The 16,752-nt window shown below is 42.0% G+C and overlaps 1 protein-coding gene across 1 annotated transcript; it reads left to right on the top strand.

Annotated features, from left to right (window-relative positions):
* The first annotated feature begins 1,194 nt into the window (after positions 1-1,194).
* Positions 1,195-9,111, top strand: LOC121606867 (SKI family transcriptional corepressor 1 homolog-B-like). The gene is made up of 9 exons (XM_041937459.1): positions 1,195-1,305; positions 2,361-4,128; positions 4,776-4,839; positions 4,935-5,006; positions 5,186-5,248; positions 6,290-6,364; positions 6,576-6,650; positions 7,263-7,328; positions 9,014-9,111. Exons 2-9 carry the CDS (start codon positions 2,371-2,373, stop codon positions 9,109-9,111), a joined length of 2,271 nt encoding a protein of 756 aa, XP_041793393.1. The 5' UTR covers positions 1,195-1,305; positions 2,361-2,370.
* The last annotated feature ends 7,641 nt before the right edge of the window (positions 9,112-16,752 follow it).

Below are 16,752 nucleotides of genomic sequence, written 5' to 3'. Positions count from 1 at the left end.
TGCAGGTGCTAGTCTGACATTCATCAGACTCTTTCCCAGAAGAAAAAAAATCTCTATCTCTTTATATATATACATATATACACGTACACACACATACATATACATGTACACACATACATACATGTATGTACATATATACATATACAGATCATTGAACATTCTCTCCCTATCTCTGAGTGTGTGTGTGTGTGTGTGTGTGTGTGTGTGTGTGTGTGTGTGTGTGTGTGTGTGAGCGAGAGAGAGTCTGGCCTGAGGCATCATCATCATCATCATCTCATCCCACATTCACTCCATTTTCATCGCAAAGATCACAAAAAGCCTCCAAATGATTTGAGGCGTGAACAAAAATCCCCCAAATCCCATCCAGTCCCCTCCTCCCCTTTTCTTCCGTTTTTTTTTTTTTTTTTTTTTATTTTTTATCCTTCATCTCTTCCTTCCTTATTTCTCGCGCGTCGCTCAGGCCTCAGATTGATCCGCGTGGCCGCTGTGGAAGCCTAACAGATGGTGGTGTAACTTGATAAATGAGCCCGGGCCTTTTGTCATTCTTGCTGCCCTCCAAAGTGCCACTCGCGCCGCCTGTGTTCGTCAGCTCGCTCCTGCTGCGGTGGAAATCATACAGGATGTGAATGATTACAGCTGAACTGATGCTTAAAACACACCGTGCAGGATCAGCTAGGGCAGTGGTTTCCAGTGTGGGGTCTGGGGGCCCCCTAGAGGGTCCTTGACGGGGTCCATGGGGGTCACAATCATCACTGTTATAATTCGGCTCTATTTTGGAGTCTTTTTCCAGATATTTCCAAGACTGTGTTATGTTGTTTTTTTTTTAATTATATGTAATGACAAATATATTATATAATATATAAACATGGCTCTTATAGGGCCAAAATTGTGCGTGATATTTTTCTGTTTCTGATCATGTTTATGCGTCAGAGCTGCGAAACTGTGACTTTTTAAAACTGGTGTGTGTAGAGAGAGAGAGGGAGAGAGGGATAGAGAGAGAGAGAGAGAGAGAGAGAGAGAGAGAGAGAGAGAGAGAGCCATGTGCTTCCTGTCTGCACGCCATTCACCTCCCCGGGATCCGACGGGATGGAGGTCCTGCCTGCTGCTGCTGCTGATGCTGCCTGCTCTGAAATAAACTGAAACAAAGCCTCCAGCTCAGAGTTTCCAGTGTCAGATCGTCCTGTCTGCGGCTTCGTCCCTCTCTGGACTCACCGGGCCTGCATCTCCGTCTGTTTATTCATATTAATTATCATTTTTTTCCATCCCAAGCCCAGTTGGAGTGTGTCGTCTTTTTAGGAGAGAAAGGTATGGGGTTTATTATCATTATTATTGTTAATAATAATCTATCCAGAAATTGTGACAATTTTGCAGTCGCCCTTTAATGTTTTTTGACTTTTATTTGGCATGAAAAACTGTGTTATGAGTCGTCAAATGCTGGTTAGTCAGTCACTCTAGAATAGTTGTGTTTATGTCCGTCGTTTGTAAGTCAGAGGAGCCGCTGCGGGCTGTTTTGCGCGGATCTCAGGCCTGCGTAAAGACAAGACTGGATGCAAAAAGTAAGTATGCGCGGGTGAACGTGAGATAGGCCTGCTTCAACCTAATTTCGAGCAACTGGCTGCGGCTAATCTGCGCAGAAGCTTTAATTATATATAGGGCTAGTCTTTTATTAACAATGCGAAGACGCGCTCCTGGATCTGTGTAATTACCAGGAAAGCAGCTTATGGTTGCTGTTTTCCTCTCTGCTAAGCGCATTGGCGCAGCTCAGGCTGCATTCTCCTTCTGTCCTTATCCGCGTATAAGGATCTTATGTGACTCTTAAGTAGTTGGCCCGTAAGTGCTGAGCCGATTTGGAGATAAGAGGAGCGGCGGATCCACCTCCGCGCAGGAAGCCGGATAACCTGAGAGAGGAGGAGGCCGAACGCACGGAGGAATGAACCGATGCGAGAAATAATTAACAAGGCTTCTCAATCAAACGCCCGATGTTAGTCAGAAATGGTCATCTTTTTTAATGCTTTATATATTATTATTATTATTATTATTATTATTATGTCCCATAAATATCAACCTTAACAGGTCTACCGCTATATCTACTTAATAGGCATAATAATAATGATAGTAATAATAATAATAGTTATGTGTATGAAAACATAATACTTATCTCGTGCCAATTTGACATCTTGGAATTAATTTTTTTCTTTTTATTTAATTTATTTGGGTTTTTAGTTTGTTTGTCTTTTCGTGAATTTTTTCTTCTTTTTTTTTGTCACGAGCTACATATACGTGACGCACTGGACATGTTGTGTTTTTGCACACTGTCAAACAGCCCCCCCGAGTCACTCCAGTTTCTCTTTGATTGACAGGCTTCCAGGGATGGAGTCGATGCCCGGACAGCTTCGAGACGCGGGACGAGACGCCAGCTCTTCCCCCAGTTCAAAGCAGGACGCACAGAGCTTCTCCAGCCCCAGCTCCCTCAAGCCAAACCAAGTGAGTGAGACTTCGCTGTATGGGGTGCCCATCGTGAGTCTGGTTATAGACGGTAGGGAGAGACTCTGCCTGGCGCAGATTTCTAACACCCTGCTGAAAAACTACAGCTACAACGAGATCCACAACCGCCGGGTCGCTTTGGGCATCACCTGCGTGCAGTGCACCCCTGTCCAGCTGGAGCTCCTGCGGCGCGCCGGGGCCATGCCCATCTCCTCCAGGCGCTGTGGCATGATAACCAAACGGGAGGCCGAGAGGCTCTGCAAGTCCTTCCTGGGAGCCCACAGCCCCCCGAAGCTGCCTGAAAATTTCGCATTTGATGTGTCTCATGAATGCGCCTGGGGCTGCAGGGGCAGCTTCATACCCGCCAGATACAACAGCTCCAGAGCAAAGTGCATCAAGTGCAGCTTCTGCAACATGTATTTCTCCCCAAATAAGTTCATTTTCCACTCCCATCGCACCACGGAATCCAAGTACCTGCAGCCGGACGCGGCCAACTTCAATTCGTGGAGACGCCACCTGAAACTGACGGACATAAAAAATGAGGACATTAACCACGCGTGGGAGGATGTAAAGGCCATGTTCAACGGGGGGAGTAGAAAGAGGACTCTGCCCATGAGCGGGTCGGGAATGTCCTCGTCGATGAAGTCGCAGGCCTCGTCCAGCCTGACCCAAACCAGTTCCCCTGAGATCCCTCACAAAACTTTAAGGTGCGACGAGGATCAGGGGAATAATAGCCTGAGTCTGGCGAGCGGCGCTCGGACCTACCCAGTCATCCCTGTGCCCAGCAAGAGCTTTGGCATGCTTCAGAAAATCCCCCCGCCTCTGTTCCCTCACCACCCCTATGGTTTCCCCAGCTATGGGCTGTGTCAGAAAAAGAGTGACGGTGTGCCAGACGCGAACAAAACTAATGTCCCTGGTGTGTTTTGGCCTGGCGCGAAGGACAACCTGTACCCTGCTTTCCCGATGTTTTGGCCTACAGCTGGAGGCCTACCTATGCCCCCCTACCCGGGGTCTCCACCCAAACCTCCTCCAGAGCTGCCCGGCGTCCGGCAGGGCGAGCTTGACTTATCGGACCAAAGCGACCGGGGCGCAAACACACCCAAAGACTCCAGCCACCACCCTCATCATCAGCAGGACGGCGGAGAGCGCTGCTCCAGCTCCCAGTCCTCCTCCACCAGGAACGACGAGGACAAGTCCGGGGACGAGACGTCTCAGAGGAAAATCAGCTACATTTCGGCCTTCAGACCTGTGGTCAAAGACGCGGAGACCATCGCAAAACTCTACGGCAACCGGGACGGCTACGGCGCGCGCCCTGGCTACCTGTCCCCGGATTTTATCAGCGAGAGCTCCAGTTACAGATCGATATCACCGGACAGGGACAGCGTGGAGGACGATGACGACGACCCGGACGTGGATGTGGAGTCCAACCGTGGGCAAGACGAGGATGAACCGATCCAGATCTCGCTGGAAGAGGACCGCCATGACTCCCCCGTTCAGGACCGGGTCTCCTCGGGTGCTGAGGAGAGCCAGGAGCAGCCTGACGCCTCCAGCCCCGGAGCAGCAGCAGCATCGCCGGATGATTCCGTGCACACTGGGTCATCAGATGAGGACAGACGGATGCGTAATGGCTCTCCTCTTCATGAAGTAAGATTAAATTAAATGAAACTTTAATGATCCCCGTGGGCGAAGTTGAATTGTCGCAGTAGTGGAGAATATGATAAGAGTTTGTCTAAGAGAGGAGGCCGATAAAAACCTAATCAAGATCAATTGGCCTGGAATTAAAAAATAAATCGAGACGGAGACAACTTCTTGTCATAGTTTCTAAATATTAATAAGAATTAAGGTTAATAGGGGGCCTGGTGTTTGGAGAAAATGTCATTCAGCTGCCCTGCCAAGGGGCCTTTGAGCAAGGCTGCAAGGCTGACTCTGAATTAAGTGAGAGAGAAAGAAAAAAAGACAATAAGGAGCCACCTTCATTTGGAGCTCCTGTCGCCGATTCTGCCGTTTTCAAACAGGACAATTAAAGTACGAAACCTACATTTATTCTAATTGTTTTCTGATTTATTCTTATTTAAATTGTTTTTCTCCGTGTTTTTCTGTTCAGTTAATTCATTTTACCACCAAATCAGTGCTTTTGAACGGAAAAATGGTTTCTTTCAGTAATCAGCTCAACATCTCCACAACAAATTGCGGGGCTTTGAAGAAAAAGGCCTCAATTACGTGAAGAATCGCAGTAAATGACGCGTAATTGGTCGCCGTTATTAAACACGAGTGTCTGCCTCCTTTTGTAGGTGTACGCCCATGAAAAGGACGAGCCTCCGACATTTGGGTCCAAACAAACGAGCAGATCCAACGGTAATTATTTCACCAATTTATGATTTAGGCTTCGACTATGTATCTCAACTGTGGCTTTTTTTAACTACAAATGTGTGTCACTTCTTGTTGCTCAGGTGTCCATCACGTGTCTGAAATACAGAACCACCGCAGTGCAACATCCCAGCAGGAGCAGAAGGACAGACAAGGTTTTTAATTATTCTGCCTTTGCATTTCAGTATTTTAAAAAGTAAAAATCCGCCCGTTCTGTCTCATTTAGCTGCTGGACCGCATTTCCTCAGAAGCCTTTTGCAACATCCCAGTCAGGCCTGCAGAGACGACTTCGCCTTTCCACGTTAAATAATGTGTTTTATTGTTTTTTGCGCAGCCGATGGAGCTTTACGCATCGATATCAGCGTGCGTGAACGAGATCTGGAGAACATGGCCAAAGGTAAGAGGCTGCTTTCAGGATCAAACGCAAAACAAAGGAGAGCGAAAACGGTAGCAGGTATTATTAATTATCATCAGCAATTATTCCTGTTTTGATTGTACTTTGGGTGCGTGTGTCGTCGGCCAGCAATTGCGTATTTACGCCGCAGCTGAACGGCTGACGGGGCCTGGTCACCACGTTTCATGAATGCGGGTATTTAGCTGTTACTTTTAAATGCAAGAAATGAATCAAACACGGACAATTGTTTGCTAATTAGGTTGAACGTCTGCATTCATAAACCCAAATTTAACGCGCACGTGTGTCAAGTGTTTGATTATGAAAATAAATCACGTGTATTCTATTAATATTAAACACTGACTTCCAACTCATTTTAAATGCAGCTAAATGCCCACGGCCTGCTAAAGATGACGTGCCAAAATCCAAATGTGAATTTACATTTTTGTGGGCCTAAAGTGTTCCCATAGTAGTTGTTAACCACTTAATCACGAGATGTGGGAGTTTTGACTTATTATTGTAAGAGGAAATCGTTTAGAGGCTATTAATATTTTAACGAACAGAGCCATAACCCCGAGGCACGACAGCTAATTATTTTACAACGCTTGGAAAAACCCTGGGACTCCATTATTATCGTCTCAGCCTGCAGGCAATGCATGGCAATTACTGTGGCAGCAGCGAGAGGAAGGCGCTGAAAAACGGTTGTTATGAAGGATGTAAACGCACCTGAATTCGGTTTCACTGAGCTGACATAAATCTTCACGTGTAGAAATTCAAAATATATCGCATGGAGTGGAATCAAATTGATGCCAGGTTGATGAGGATAGAGAAGAGCCCGTTTTTTTATGATTTTTAAAGATATTGGTGGTTGTTTGCATTATGGTGCATGCTCCCTTCTTGCACCACATCCCTGCTTGTTAATCAGAAGAACTGCCGGCGTCAGATGGGGCATGTTTCAGTGTTTTAAGGTCAATGATGACACTTCTTTGCTGCAGACGAGAATCATTTGGTGTTGGGAGTGACACGTTTTGGCTTTTGGCTTTGCAGAGGAATTGCAGAAGCAGCTTGTGGAGCAAGTCGAGCTGAGGAAAAAACTGGAGAGAGAGTTTCAGCATTTAAAAGGTAGGACGAAAGTGAGTCTGGCTGCATTTTGTGGGTCAAAGCCACAGGAGGGGGGGGCTGATTTTGCCTCTTTGTTTGGATCTTACACCCTGTGCTTGCAGCCTGGATGTCAGGAGAACATTTTTGTCCTTTAAGTCCAGGAATGTGTCTTTAAATTTATCTCCACGATGTCAGAGAGTTTCCATCTGATGTGGCCTTCGGTACTCTTCAGATAATTTTCAGGATCAAATGAAGCGTGAGCTGTCCTACAGAGAGGAAATGGTCCAGCAGCTGCAGATTGTTCGAGGTTGGTCCCCCTCTGTACTTTGTGCCTCCATAGATTATGACTGTAAAGCAGATGTAGATCAATGCTCTTTAAGTTTATGGGGGGAAAATTTGAGCCACAAAAAGATGTCAGAGTAACACAGGCCATATGAATCAATCCGGACCAACCCACCTCCAAACTAACTCAGAAAGGAAAAGTGACACTTGCATATTGAAATACTGGCGATTTGTGTCCACCCTTTTTCCTGTAAACTCCATGTTTTTCCTCCTGCAGTTGAGTAAATTCTAAGATATCAAAAGGTGAAACTGGAACCACACTGTTTTGTTTGTAAAGGTTATTTTCTCCTAAATCATGCTCTGGAAAATTGAATAGACAGACCATTATGCAGTGCTGTATCGGTTACATGCAGTAGACAGCAACTAATGCCACCCGTTAAAGGATTGGTTTAATGTTACAGTAGTTTAAATACAGGGTTCAAGTACACAGAGGGGTCACTCTAAATACCATAGGGGCAAACGGCATACATTACACTCCTCCACTTCAGATGCAACACAGCAACTCACTTTTTTTTTCCTTTTTATTCCTTTTTTTGACCATTTTTTTTACTTTTTTATTCATTTTATTTTTGGATAGACACTTTGTGCAGCGAGTTGGACCAAGAGAGAAAGGCTCGTTATGCAATACAGCAGAAGCTAAAAGGTAATTTTATCTGGTCCAAAAAAGGAACATGAATACATGTCATTTTTTTGCCTACAAACATGAATATGCAAGTGCTACTTTTTTATGAACCATGTCCTGTGATCAGTGTGGTTGATTTTTACAGTAAGACAGCATTAAAGAATAGAATCACATTTTTTCAAGTCTGTCTTTAAACAACACTCGCGCGCCCATGTGTACAGTGAAAGCACCGTTAGTCGCTTGAATTGTGGTTCTTGTCCATTCTGACTGGAAAGAAAATCCTCACAAGTTATAATTAAAGTCCGAACCAAAGCTAATTTGTGGCTTCACAATCTGAAACAGTCAAATCTAGTGTCTATCTCCCAACGTTAATGTCTTTTTAGAACAAAATTTCCCCTTTTTGTTGCGAACCCTCCACCACGGCTCAGCGAGGAAAAACTGTCACAAAAAAACTTTGTGGAAAAGTTGGCGTATTGCATGAAAGTAAGATGCAACAAAGTGCAATGGAAACAGACTTGAATAAAACATGATGTACATGAAGCATGAGACTCAAACTCAACTGGAGAGACATAAAATATCGGCAGAGGAAAACATCAGATCTGCGTGGAGCGATGAGGAGACTAAATGCCATGTTTCCATCATGTTTCCCACATGGTTCTCCATCGTTTGCCGCTCTTTTAATGACGTCATCTCATTGTGCCCTCCTCGTCCGCTGTAGTTTAATTGCACCTGACTGGAGAGTTGGCGTCACCAGCTGTTTAACTCAATGAACCAAATCCAAATATTCAGTAGTGGTTGTAAACGCACATTGATTCTCCTTTTCTTTCACCAATTTTCTGAAAGTTCTGCTACAATGTACGCTGTATTTAGTTGGAAACCAGACTGCACCTTCTTCACCAGAAGAATGTCTGAATAGGTCACCTGTGCAAGTAGGTCAATACAACCCATGTTAATGTTCATTGTTCGGGAGCGACCACTAGTGGCTGTAGCAAAGGAGCAGGATGTAGTTTAAAGATGAAACAAACAGAGGACTTTCATCCAGGAGACCGCTCTTCATGTCCCGCACAAAACCTGAAGTCAACTTCGACTTATTTTAACTTACACAACGTACTTAAGTTACGTCATGTACGTAGCACTAACTTACGTAGCAGTAACATATGTAGCATTAACGTACGTAGCAATAACGTAGGTAGCAGTAACGTACTTATTTCAACACAAACCATGAACTTTTTCTAAATTTAACCAAGTAGTTTTGTTGCCTAAATCTAACTAAGTAGTTTTGCTTCTTAAGCCTAATCAACATTAACCATACGAAGACAAAAACTGGTACAGTGAAAGGCCGGTACAGCGAAGGACCGGTACACCCGTCACTGATACTCTCCAATGAGCTGACAGTATATAAGTTGCTTTGGGAGTCACTTCATCTATTCAGTCGTTGAGTTACACATTTCACCCCCGTCGCCTGCACTGAAATCACGTTGAGAGCAGATCTCGTTATGGACGGAAGGAACGATTGCAACAACCGAAAACCGTCTCAGTGTGCGTACGGCCGCGAGAGCATTGTCTCAGGACAGACTTGAAAAAATGTGAACGTTTCCTTTAAGGACAAAATGACGCAGCTCACACCTGTAACCTGAACAGTCATTTGTGAGTGTGTCGTGTGTGTTTGTCTGCATGTTCTCACTGATGGACTCGTTCCTCCCCAGAAGCTCATGACGCCCTTCACCATTTCTCCTGCAAGATGCTCACCCCCCGCCAGTGTACCGGAGCCTGCACCTTCAAACCCCCGCTGCTGCCTCCCTAGTGACCGACACGACCCCGCACCTGACCCCAGCACAGCCAAAAAGAAAAAAAAAAAAAACCTACTCACACAGGTCCGCCTCAAGAGCTCTCATGTGTTCACCTCCCACCTGTAACCCAAGGATTACCAACCTGTTGTATAGATACACTCCTGAGTTTAGCACTTGAGACCACATCGAGACTCGGAGAAGGTTTTGGCAGCGAGCTCTCACCCCAAAACCAGAACTCTTGAGTAAAAGAGATCAGGATTTACTTAAACATGGAGTTCATTTTATGTTGTGAATCAAAGGATTGTCGATCTGAAGCTGCAAAGCTCAAACCAAGGAGTCTCTCTGAATCAAAGTCGTCTGCTCTTTAGCTACTCTGAAAAGAAAAAAAACACTATATAGGCCTACATATACATATATATCACGTGACGATGTGCAATGGCTTGTATAATTGTGATATTAAGTTCAAAATGAATCTCATTATTTAGCTTCTGTTGCTTGTTTGAATATCTTGTGTTTTTACATATATTTGTTATTTATCTGTCTTTGGTTTAATTTATTGTTTAGATTATTTGTAACACTGTATATGTTGTTAAGCACTTTAAATGGGCAACATTTCTGAATTTGACCATGCCGTCCTATACCAAATTCTTGTATCAAAAATATGAGCATCTTTATGTCTAAAATAGAGCACATTATTATGAGCACTTACTTCAACAGCCGTTCAGGTCTGACATCAAACAATAAACAATTTTCTTTCGCCGGGTTTGAAGGGATGATTAAAAAACAGTCTTGAGCCATTTATAGATGTACAGTTTAGACTATTTTAACACAACTCCCATAATTCTCTCTGTTTCAGGGTTTTTTCTATCATCACATGCGTCTGCAAGTCACAACAGACAAAAACCAAAACTGTTTCCTATCATCTGATGGTCTGATTTTATAAAAGACACTGTATGAAATATGTGAAATCTGCCGTTCACACAGCTGCATTTCATTTTCTCTCATTGGTTGAATTTGGTTTGTAAAAAAAAAAAAAGAAGAAAAAACACACACACAAAGAGTGGAAACAAATCCTGGTTTCTGACACAATCTACCCATAAGTTTCCTGTTTATGTATGTACCCATGTCAATATTAATAAAATGTGAAAGCCACTTTCTGCTCTATGTCCAGTTTCTTTCACTGGTGTGAGCCTGACACCTACTGGCCTCCACACAGAACAACGCCTCATGAGATGGATCATATTTCCTCTTATTGTATTTGAGTTCAATATGATCTCTTTCATTAGCCGGCTACATCAGTGCATGACATGTCCAGTCCACTTATAATGTTTGACGTCGAGTCGGGGGAGCGGGCTGATCTAATAGTGAAATCTAATTCTTCTGATGGGAGGACTAATAGATATTGATTACGCGGCTCTCGGTCCCTGGATGCCTCATACTGAGACAGATACTCGCATAATGTCACTGACACACAATGAATGTTAATTTTCTGTGAACGTAATTGCCCTCCATGGCAAAGCCGGCTCCCTTTGAATACTAACTAGGCCTGCAAAGCCGAGCAGCGCTGAAGTACCGTGGGAATGATTGGCTGCTTTACTGTATTTTTATTTAGCTGCTGAACATTAAGAAAACCCTGATTAAGGCTGATATGTAACGACAAGTGTGGATGGATTATGTGACAATGGGGCCCTGGGCACAGATATGTAAGAGCCCCCCGACTCCTCATGCTTAACAGGAAGACCCACAGAGTTGAAAAGAAGCAGAACGTCTCTTTGCAGTCGTATTGCGTCTGATTGTGATTGTTTTTTATCTCTTTGTGGTTGCTTTGCATCCCTTTTTAGTCATTTTGTGCATCTCTGTAGTTATTTTCTGTCTCTTTGTAGTCGTCTTGCAATTCTTTGTAGTTGTTCTGTGTCTCTTTGTGGTCGTTTTGCTTCTTGTTGTGGCAGTTTTGCATTTCTTTATGGTCCTTTTGTGTGTCTTTTAGCTGGTTTGCATCTCTTTGTGGGCTCCCTCGGGCCTGTGCCCGGTAGGCCCGCTCAGTAATCTAAAAAAAAAAAGTCCCCTTAACAAGGTGATTTCAGGTTTTGCACAACCCCTCCAAAGTTAAACAGTAAACTGAGTCTGTTATCTTAAAGAAGGCCTGAAAGCTTCTGACTACTGGCATGATAAATTATTTAATGATAATTTCATGATTATGCAGCTTTCAAATTTAAAGTAGGACTTAAGGCACTCACTCAAAATGAGGCCCGTGTTCCCACATCGCTCCGTGGTGCGTGTATATGACAAAATAACTACATACGAGACCAGTAAAACACACAATTTCAACTTGATATAATGTTGTTTATTTCATATGTATAAGAAAAGACAAGTTGATTAACAAAATAAATATGTAATTAAAAAATAACAAATGTAAAAATCTATGAAGAAGAAGTGTATGCATGTAAAAGTCAAGCATTCACAAGTTTACTAAAGTAAAAGGAGGCAACAATTGGCAACAAAATGTACTTAAAGTATCAAAAGTAAAAGTATTCTTTATGTGGAATGATTAGATTTTTAATTCTAATCTTTCAATCATTAACACTGATGCATTGAAATACAAGCAGAATTTACAGTTATGGCTGGTTCAGGTGGAGGATTTTTTAACTAAAAGCAACTTTACCTGTGAAACAAATGTGTTGGAGTAAAAGTGCAGTATTTCTATAATGAAATGTAGTTTTAACGTAGTAGCAGAGAAGAGAAATACACATGATAAACGGTATCTCAGTAGATTTTTTTTCAACATGATATATGTATATTTCTATCTTTATATATATATACTGATAGATTGGTATCATTATATAAAATTACATGCACGGTGCTGTAACAGAGGATTTTATCCATATCACTCACTGCTCGTATTGTTTTACATGTTTTAAGCAGTTCAGTTACAGCTGTTAGTTCTCCTCTCAGAAAAAAAAAAAGCCACATTGTCCACATTGAGTGCATTTACACAAGCCAACGGTAAATCCATACGCTGTGATATCAAACATTTTAAAAGAAGAACTGTGTATTTGCAGTCTGTGCTTATGATCCATTATTTGCTTGTATAAACGTGTGGTCAGCGAACACCTGTCCCATCACCGGCCATCAACAATACGACAGATGGCAGCGATCTATAATGATATAATGAAACCTCTGTGATTCGCTCTGCATGAAACAAGCAGCAGAACTAGTTTGTCAATAGATTCTTTGTCTGAACCTCGATGGAACGAGCTTTTTCTGATAATGGATTTAGGCCTGAAGCCTAATGTGTTTGGTTCAGTGTGGAAGCATAAAACCATTATACTAAGCAAAGATGTCCTTGCTTTGGAACAAATAGGCTATACAGGCTGAGGAGGACCTGGACCTGAGAATTAACTTCATGTTATTTTAGATTGCTCTTCATTTGAAATGATAGGGCGCCACCTACTGGCTTCATCAGCACTAAATCCTTTACCCGGCTTTGAGTTTCTCCTGTCCTTTATATCTTTCCTGTGTCTGGTTCAGACCTTTTTGTCTGACTGTATTTTCAGCGTTTTGTACAGGAAAGTGGCAACAAATTTGTGCAAAATGAATATACTCCCCCAGCACATCCCACCACTACTCCACCTTCCATTGCACATATTCAGAATGATTTCATGTATTCACAGGTTCATAAATATTTACTGTATATTTCACTTCCTAACATGAATGTTTCAAATTATTCTCAAATATTCTGGTGAAGAAATATTGAATCCTTCATTATTTCAATATAATGAAGGTAAAAGTGTTGGAATTGGCATATACAATGACAGCCGTGTTAGTTTTTCTACTTATAAATGCAATGCTCAAATTTCCAGGAACGATATACCAAGGACATGACCTCAGTGTCCTCAGTCGCAGCTACAGTCCGGACTTTGTTATGTATTCTGCTATTTTTCAGCTCATATTTTCCTTTTCTGCATGGTTGGAAGAGAAGAGCAGCCGAGCAGCAAATAAAGACATGAAATGTATTAATGTTCAAGTCTTGACAAAAGGGCGCATAACCAAAGCACATGGATAGTGCTTGATTTCATTACTGTAAAGCCTGTTTTACTATGAGCTTGATTTTCTGCAGAGGGTGCACTCCAGTGATTTAGTTCTGCACTTCCAAAAGTTTGCAGACTTGTGAGAGACGGATTAAAAAAGATGAATTCAATCCAACAGAGGCCGAGATATCCTGACTTTTAGTGACTAATAATACGGATCACACTCCAGAAACGCCGGATCCTACACTTCCCACGATGCAACTTAAACGCATCTTTATGTTCGACCCCACCCGAAGCTGCTATTTGTAACACGTGCTTTTCGCCAAAACAAATGTAGTCTCCAGTCTCAAACTGAGGGTTATTTTTTCAGACCTTAACAAGCTCCCTCCAGGGCCTGAGCTGTTTTCACAGGCTGCGCAGGCTGCTCCCTGTCATAAGTAAACTGACCTTGATGTTTAAAATATAAGTTACCGTAGAAAAAGAAAAACCTCAATGGAGCCAATCAAAATGTACTCAGTGCCCCTCAGAGTGCAGGCCCATTGTGTGTATGCTGATGCGATGCTTTTCATCTTCTTGCTGTTAAGTTTTCATAAGAAACACGCACATTTTCGGGATCAGAGTCCTGCTGAAGTCAGGTTTTCATCGCACCACAGTTGAGTTCAGTGGATCATAGCTTTTGATACAGTTATCACGATGGTGATACCATAACTCACGTGTGCGACTGTCTCTGCTTTACCGGCGACTTATGTTTGAAAATAATAAAAATAACAGCAAGTTTTGACCAAAGTTGTGATCAACTTTGAAATCTGAATCATCATGTTTATACATGAGAAGCTGCTTTGCTCCAGCTTCACTCCTGCAGTGTTTGTATTTGTTAGATTGTAAAGATTAAACGAGTTTTAGCAATTGAAATTCAAGTTCAGAGTACAATAGAGGCAGCTGATGTTAAACTACATGAAAACATGATCCAGGACAATAAACCATGCTGTATGTGTGATACTTTCGGGAAGTTCTCTTTGACCACTCGTTGGCGTCCGGCGATAGTGGTGATTCTCATCTTTAGGGCACTTTGAGCCGCTCTGACACCACCTGACTCTGAAGCTTGTTCTCCTCGTAAATGTCGGGCTAATTACTCTTTACGTCACCCCTCTGCTCAAGTCATAGTGTATTTTTTATGACAGGCACTGCATTTATTATAACCTCCACAGCCCAGACAAGACCAGATGGAGGGTATGCATGAGTGATACCAATAAATCTATGCTATGACTGAACAATATATTTGAGTTTGTCAAAGAAATGTGCTCAAAATCTGAATATTTCAGGGCAAATGTTCACATTCCTGCCTCCAGATGTATCTATGCTTTAAAATACTGTGTTTCCATCAGTGTTTGAGGTCCAAAGAGACACTTACTGTGAGTACTTGAGATTAAATGTGGTAATTGTATCTTGAAAACCATGAAAATGTTGATTTATTCTCATATTACTCCTTATGCTGCTCAGAATCTATGCATACTTATTTAGTTTTCAGACCACTTTCAATACATACAAAGAATTGTAAGCTCTATTAACACAGAGCAAACAGAAAAGGAGGGATTTAATCCACCTCAAATACAACCCTGATTCCAACAAAGTCGAGATGCTGTGTAAAACGCACATAAAAAAGACAGTCATTTTCAGACAAACTGTGTTACGTGGCAACAGTTTTATGAAGTGTTTCTGAGCCCATGTATAAATATCATTAATACATGTGTTCACAAAGAGGTAAACCTCGCTCCATCCTCGCTTGTGAACGACTGAGCCTTTCCAGGATGCTCCTTTCATACCCAATCATGATACAATCACCTGTTACCAATGAACCTATTTAACTGTGGAATGTTCCAAACAGGTGTTTTTGGAGCGTTCCACAGCTTTCCCAGTCTTTTGTTGCTCCTGTCCCAACTTTTTTGAAACATGTTGCTGCATCAAATTCAGAATAACCAGATATTTACAAAAATCAAAGAAGCCGATGATGACGATGTCAGACATGAAATATAGTGTCTTTGTGCTGTTTTCAGTTGAGTATATGTCAAAGAGGATCAGCTAGTTACCACATTCTGGTTTATTTATGTTTTACATAATGGAACCAGTGTTGTAAATGATGCTCTTATATTCACCTGGATTCAATATTTGTTTTTGAGGCTTTGATATATTTGTGAGAATATGTCATATTATACAGATATATGATTAGCAGTAACATAGTTGGTCCTGGTCTTCTTTCATGCTTTGCACGATAAGAAATAAATGAGTCTCACATAGCATCAAACTTGCTTGAACACATGACATCTTTTTCTCAGTGGTTAAAAACTGTGGGAGCAGGCTGGTTTCAGTGTTATAGCATCTGCTCTCTGGTTACTAAGAGCTGAGAAGGCTTTATAATGTAACTGTTCCCTTGAAACAGGGCTGCATTCTTAATACAAAAGACACACGTACAGGAATGTGGTGCAACAGGTCTATTAAAGGCTCAGTTCACCCAAATTACAAAAATGGGATTAAGCCATGCGGGCAGTTTTGAGAGATTTTTGCCTCCACCCAATACTCAGCACTGAAAAACTCGACAGTAACCCCGAGAACATACTGTTACGCTGAATAATCCAAACATGGACAGCGTCAGAAGTCGTCATGCAGACTATTTCTCCAGTAGAAAATAGTTCCAGACTGACCTGGACACTGTTTCTGCTTTCTCTTCAGTGTAAGTTTTCATTGCTTTAAGCAGCAGAAACAAAAATTCTGTACCAGATTCGTGTTTAAATCTGATAAAAGAAAAATCTACAACAGAGTAGATTTTTAATAAAATCATAAAGGAAACACATTTTTTAAGTGCATTATCTAGTGCACTATTTTTCTATTGCAATGTGTCAGACCCATTCTAGTGCTTGGGTCAGGATGTTGGTGAAGAATGATTTAACCCACACAGCAGACCAGATGCGTCTTCAACTTGGTACTGCTGGCCTTTAGTCAGCACTGGCAAATCGAATATGAGCCAAGCATGTTGAGGTGTGGCACTGATGCCACCGTTTTTTAAGATGGCAAACAAGAAATGGGTTCTTTTCTGAAATTTGAGACAGGGAAGGGATTAGACTGTTGGCTCCACATTGTTATAGCCAGAGATCACCTGTATTTGTGATGAATAATGTTGACATTTTTACACCAAAACCCACTGTGGAAGATGCAAATAAAAAAGTTTGGAAATCAGTTAAAAAGCTACAGTGTGGGCAAATTCACAGGTAATATGTATCTTGTTCATAATGGTTGCAAACAGAGAAACAAGTAAAAGGAAAATGACATGGAGAATTTGTTTAAGACACTGAGCTAAGCTGTGTGGAGTGTTTTTCCCCAAATAAACAAAATGTGAGTAATTTAATGAATCTTAACTAAAAGTTCACTTATTTTCTGGCATTTGCAATTGCATCTCATAATCTTCATCAGTGGGTGGAATTGGCTCAGTATATTGATTGAAAGAACACACAAACAGTGAGTTAAGATTAAAATTTTGTTGTTTTTCTTTTCTATTCTTTCGTTCGGTAATATTCTACAACATTCTATGGCCGTTTTTCCCCTCATCACTTGTGTTCCTGAACGCACCCCGTC

Source organism: Chelmon rostratus, chromosome 1 (genome assembly GCF_017976325.1).
Source record: "Chelmon rostratus isolate fCheRos1 chromosome 1, fCheRos1.pri, whole genome shotgun sequence".
NCBI lineage: Eukaryota > Metazoa > Chordata > Actinopteri > Chaetodontiformes > Chaetodontidae > Chelmon > Chelmon rostratus.
The sequence above is the reverse complement of the archived record's forward strand: the minus strand, read 5'-3'. Positions and strand labels throughout refer to the sequence as shown.

Bases quoted from the DNA above. Each gene is read 5' to 3' on its own strand.
- LOC121606867 (XM_041937459.1), top strand. From the start codon at position 2,371: ATGGAGTCGATGCCCGGACAGCTTCGAGACGCGGGACGAGACGCCAGC. The intron at 5,007-5,185 runs GTTTTTAATTAT...TTTTTTGCGCAG, and splicing joins GGAGCAGAAGGACAGACAAG to CCGATGGAGCTTTACGCATC. The intron at 6,365-6,575 runs GTAGGACGAAAG...GGTACTCTTCAG, and splicing joins AGAGTTTCAGCATTTAAAAG to ATAATTTTCAGGATCAAATG.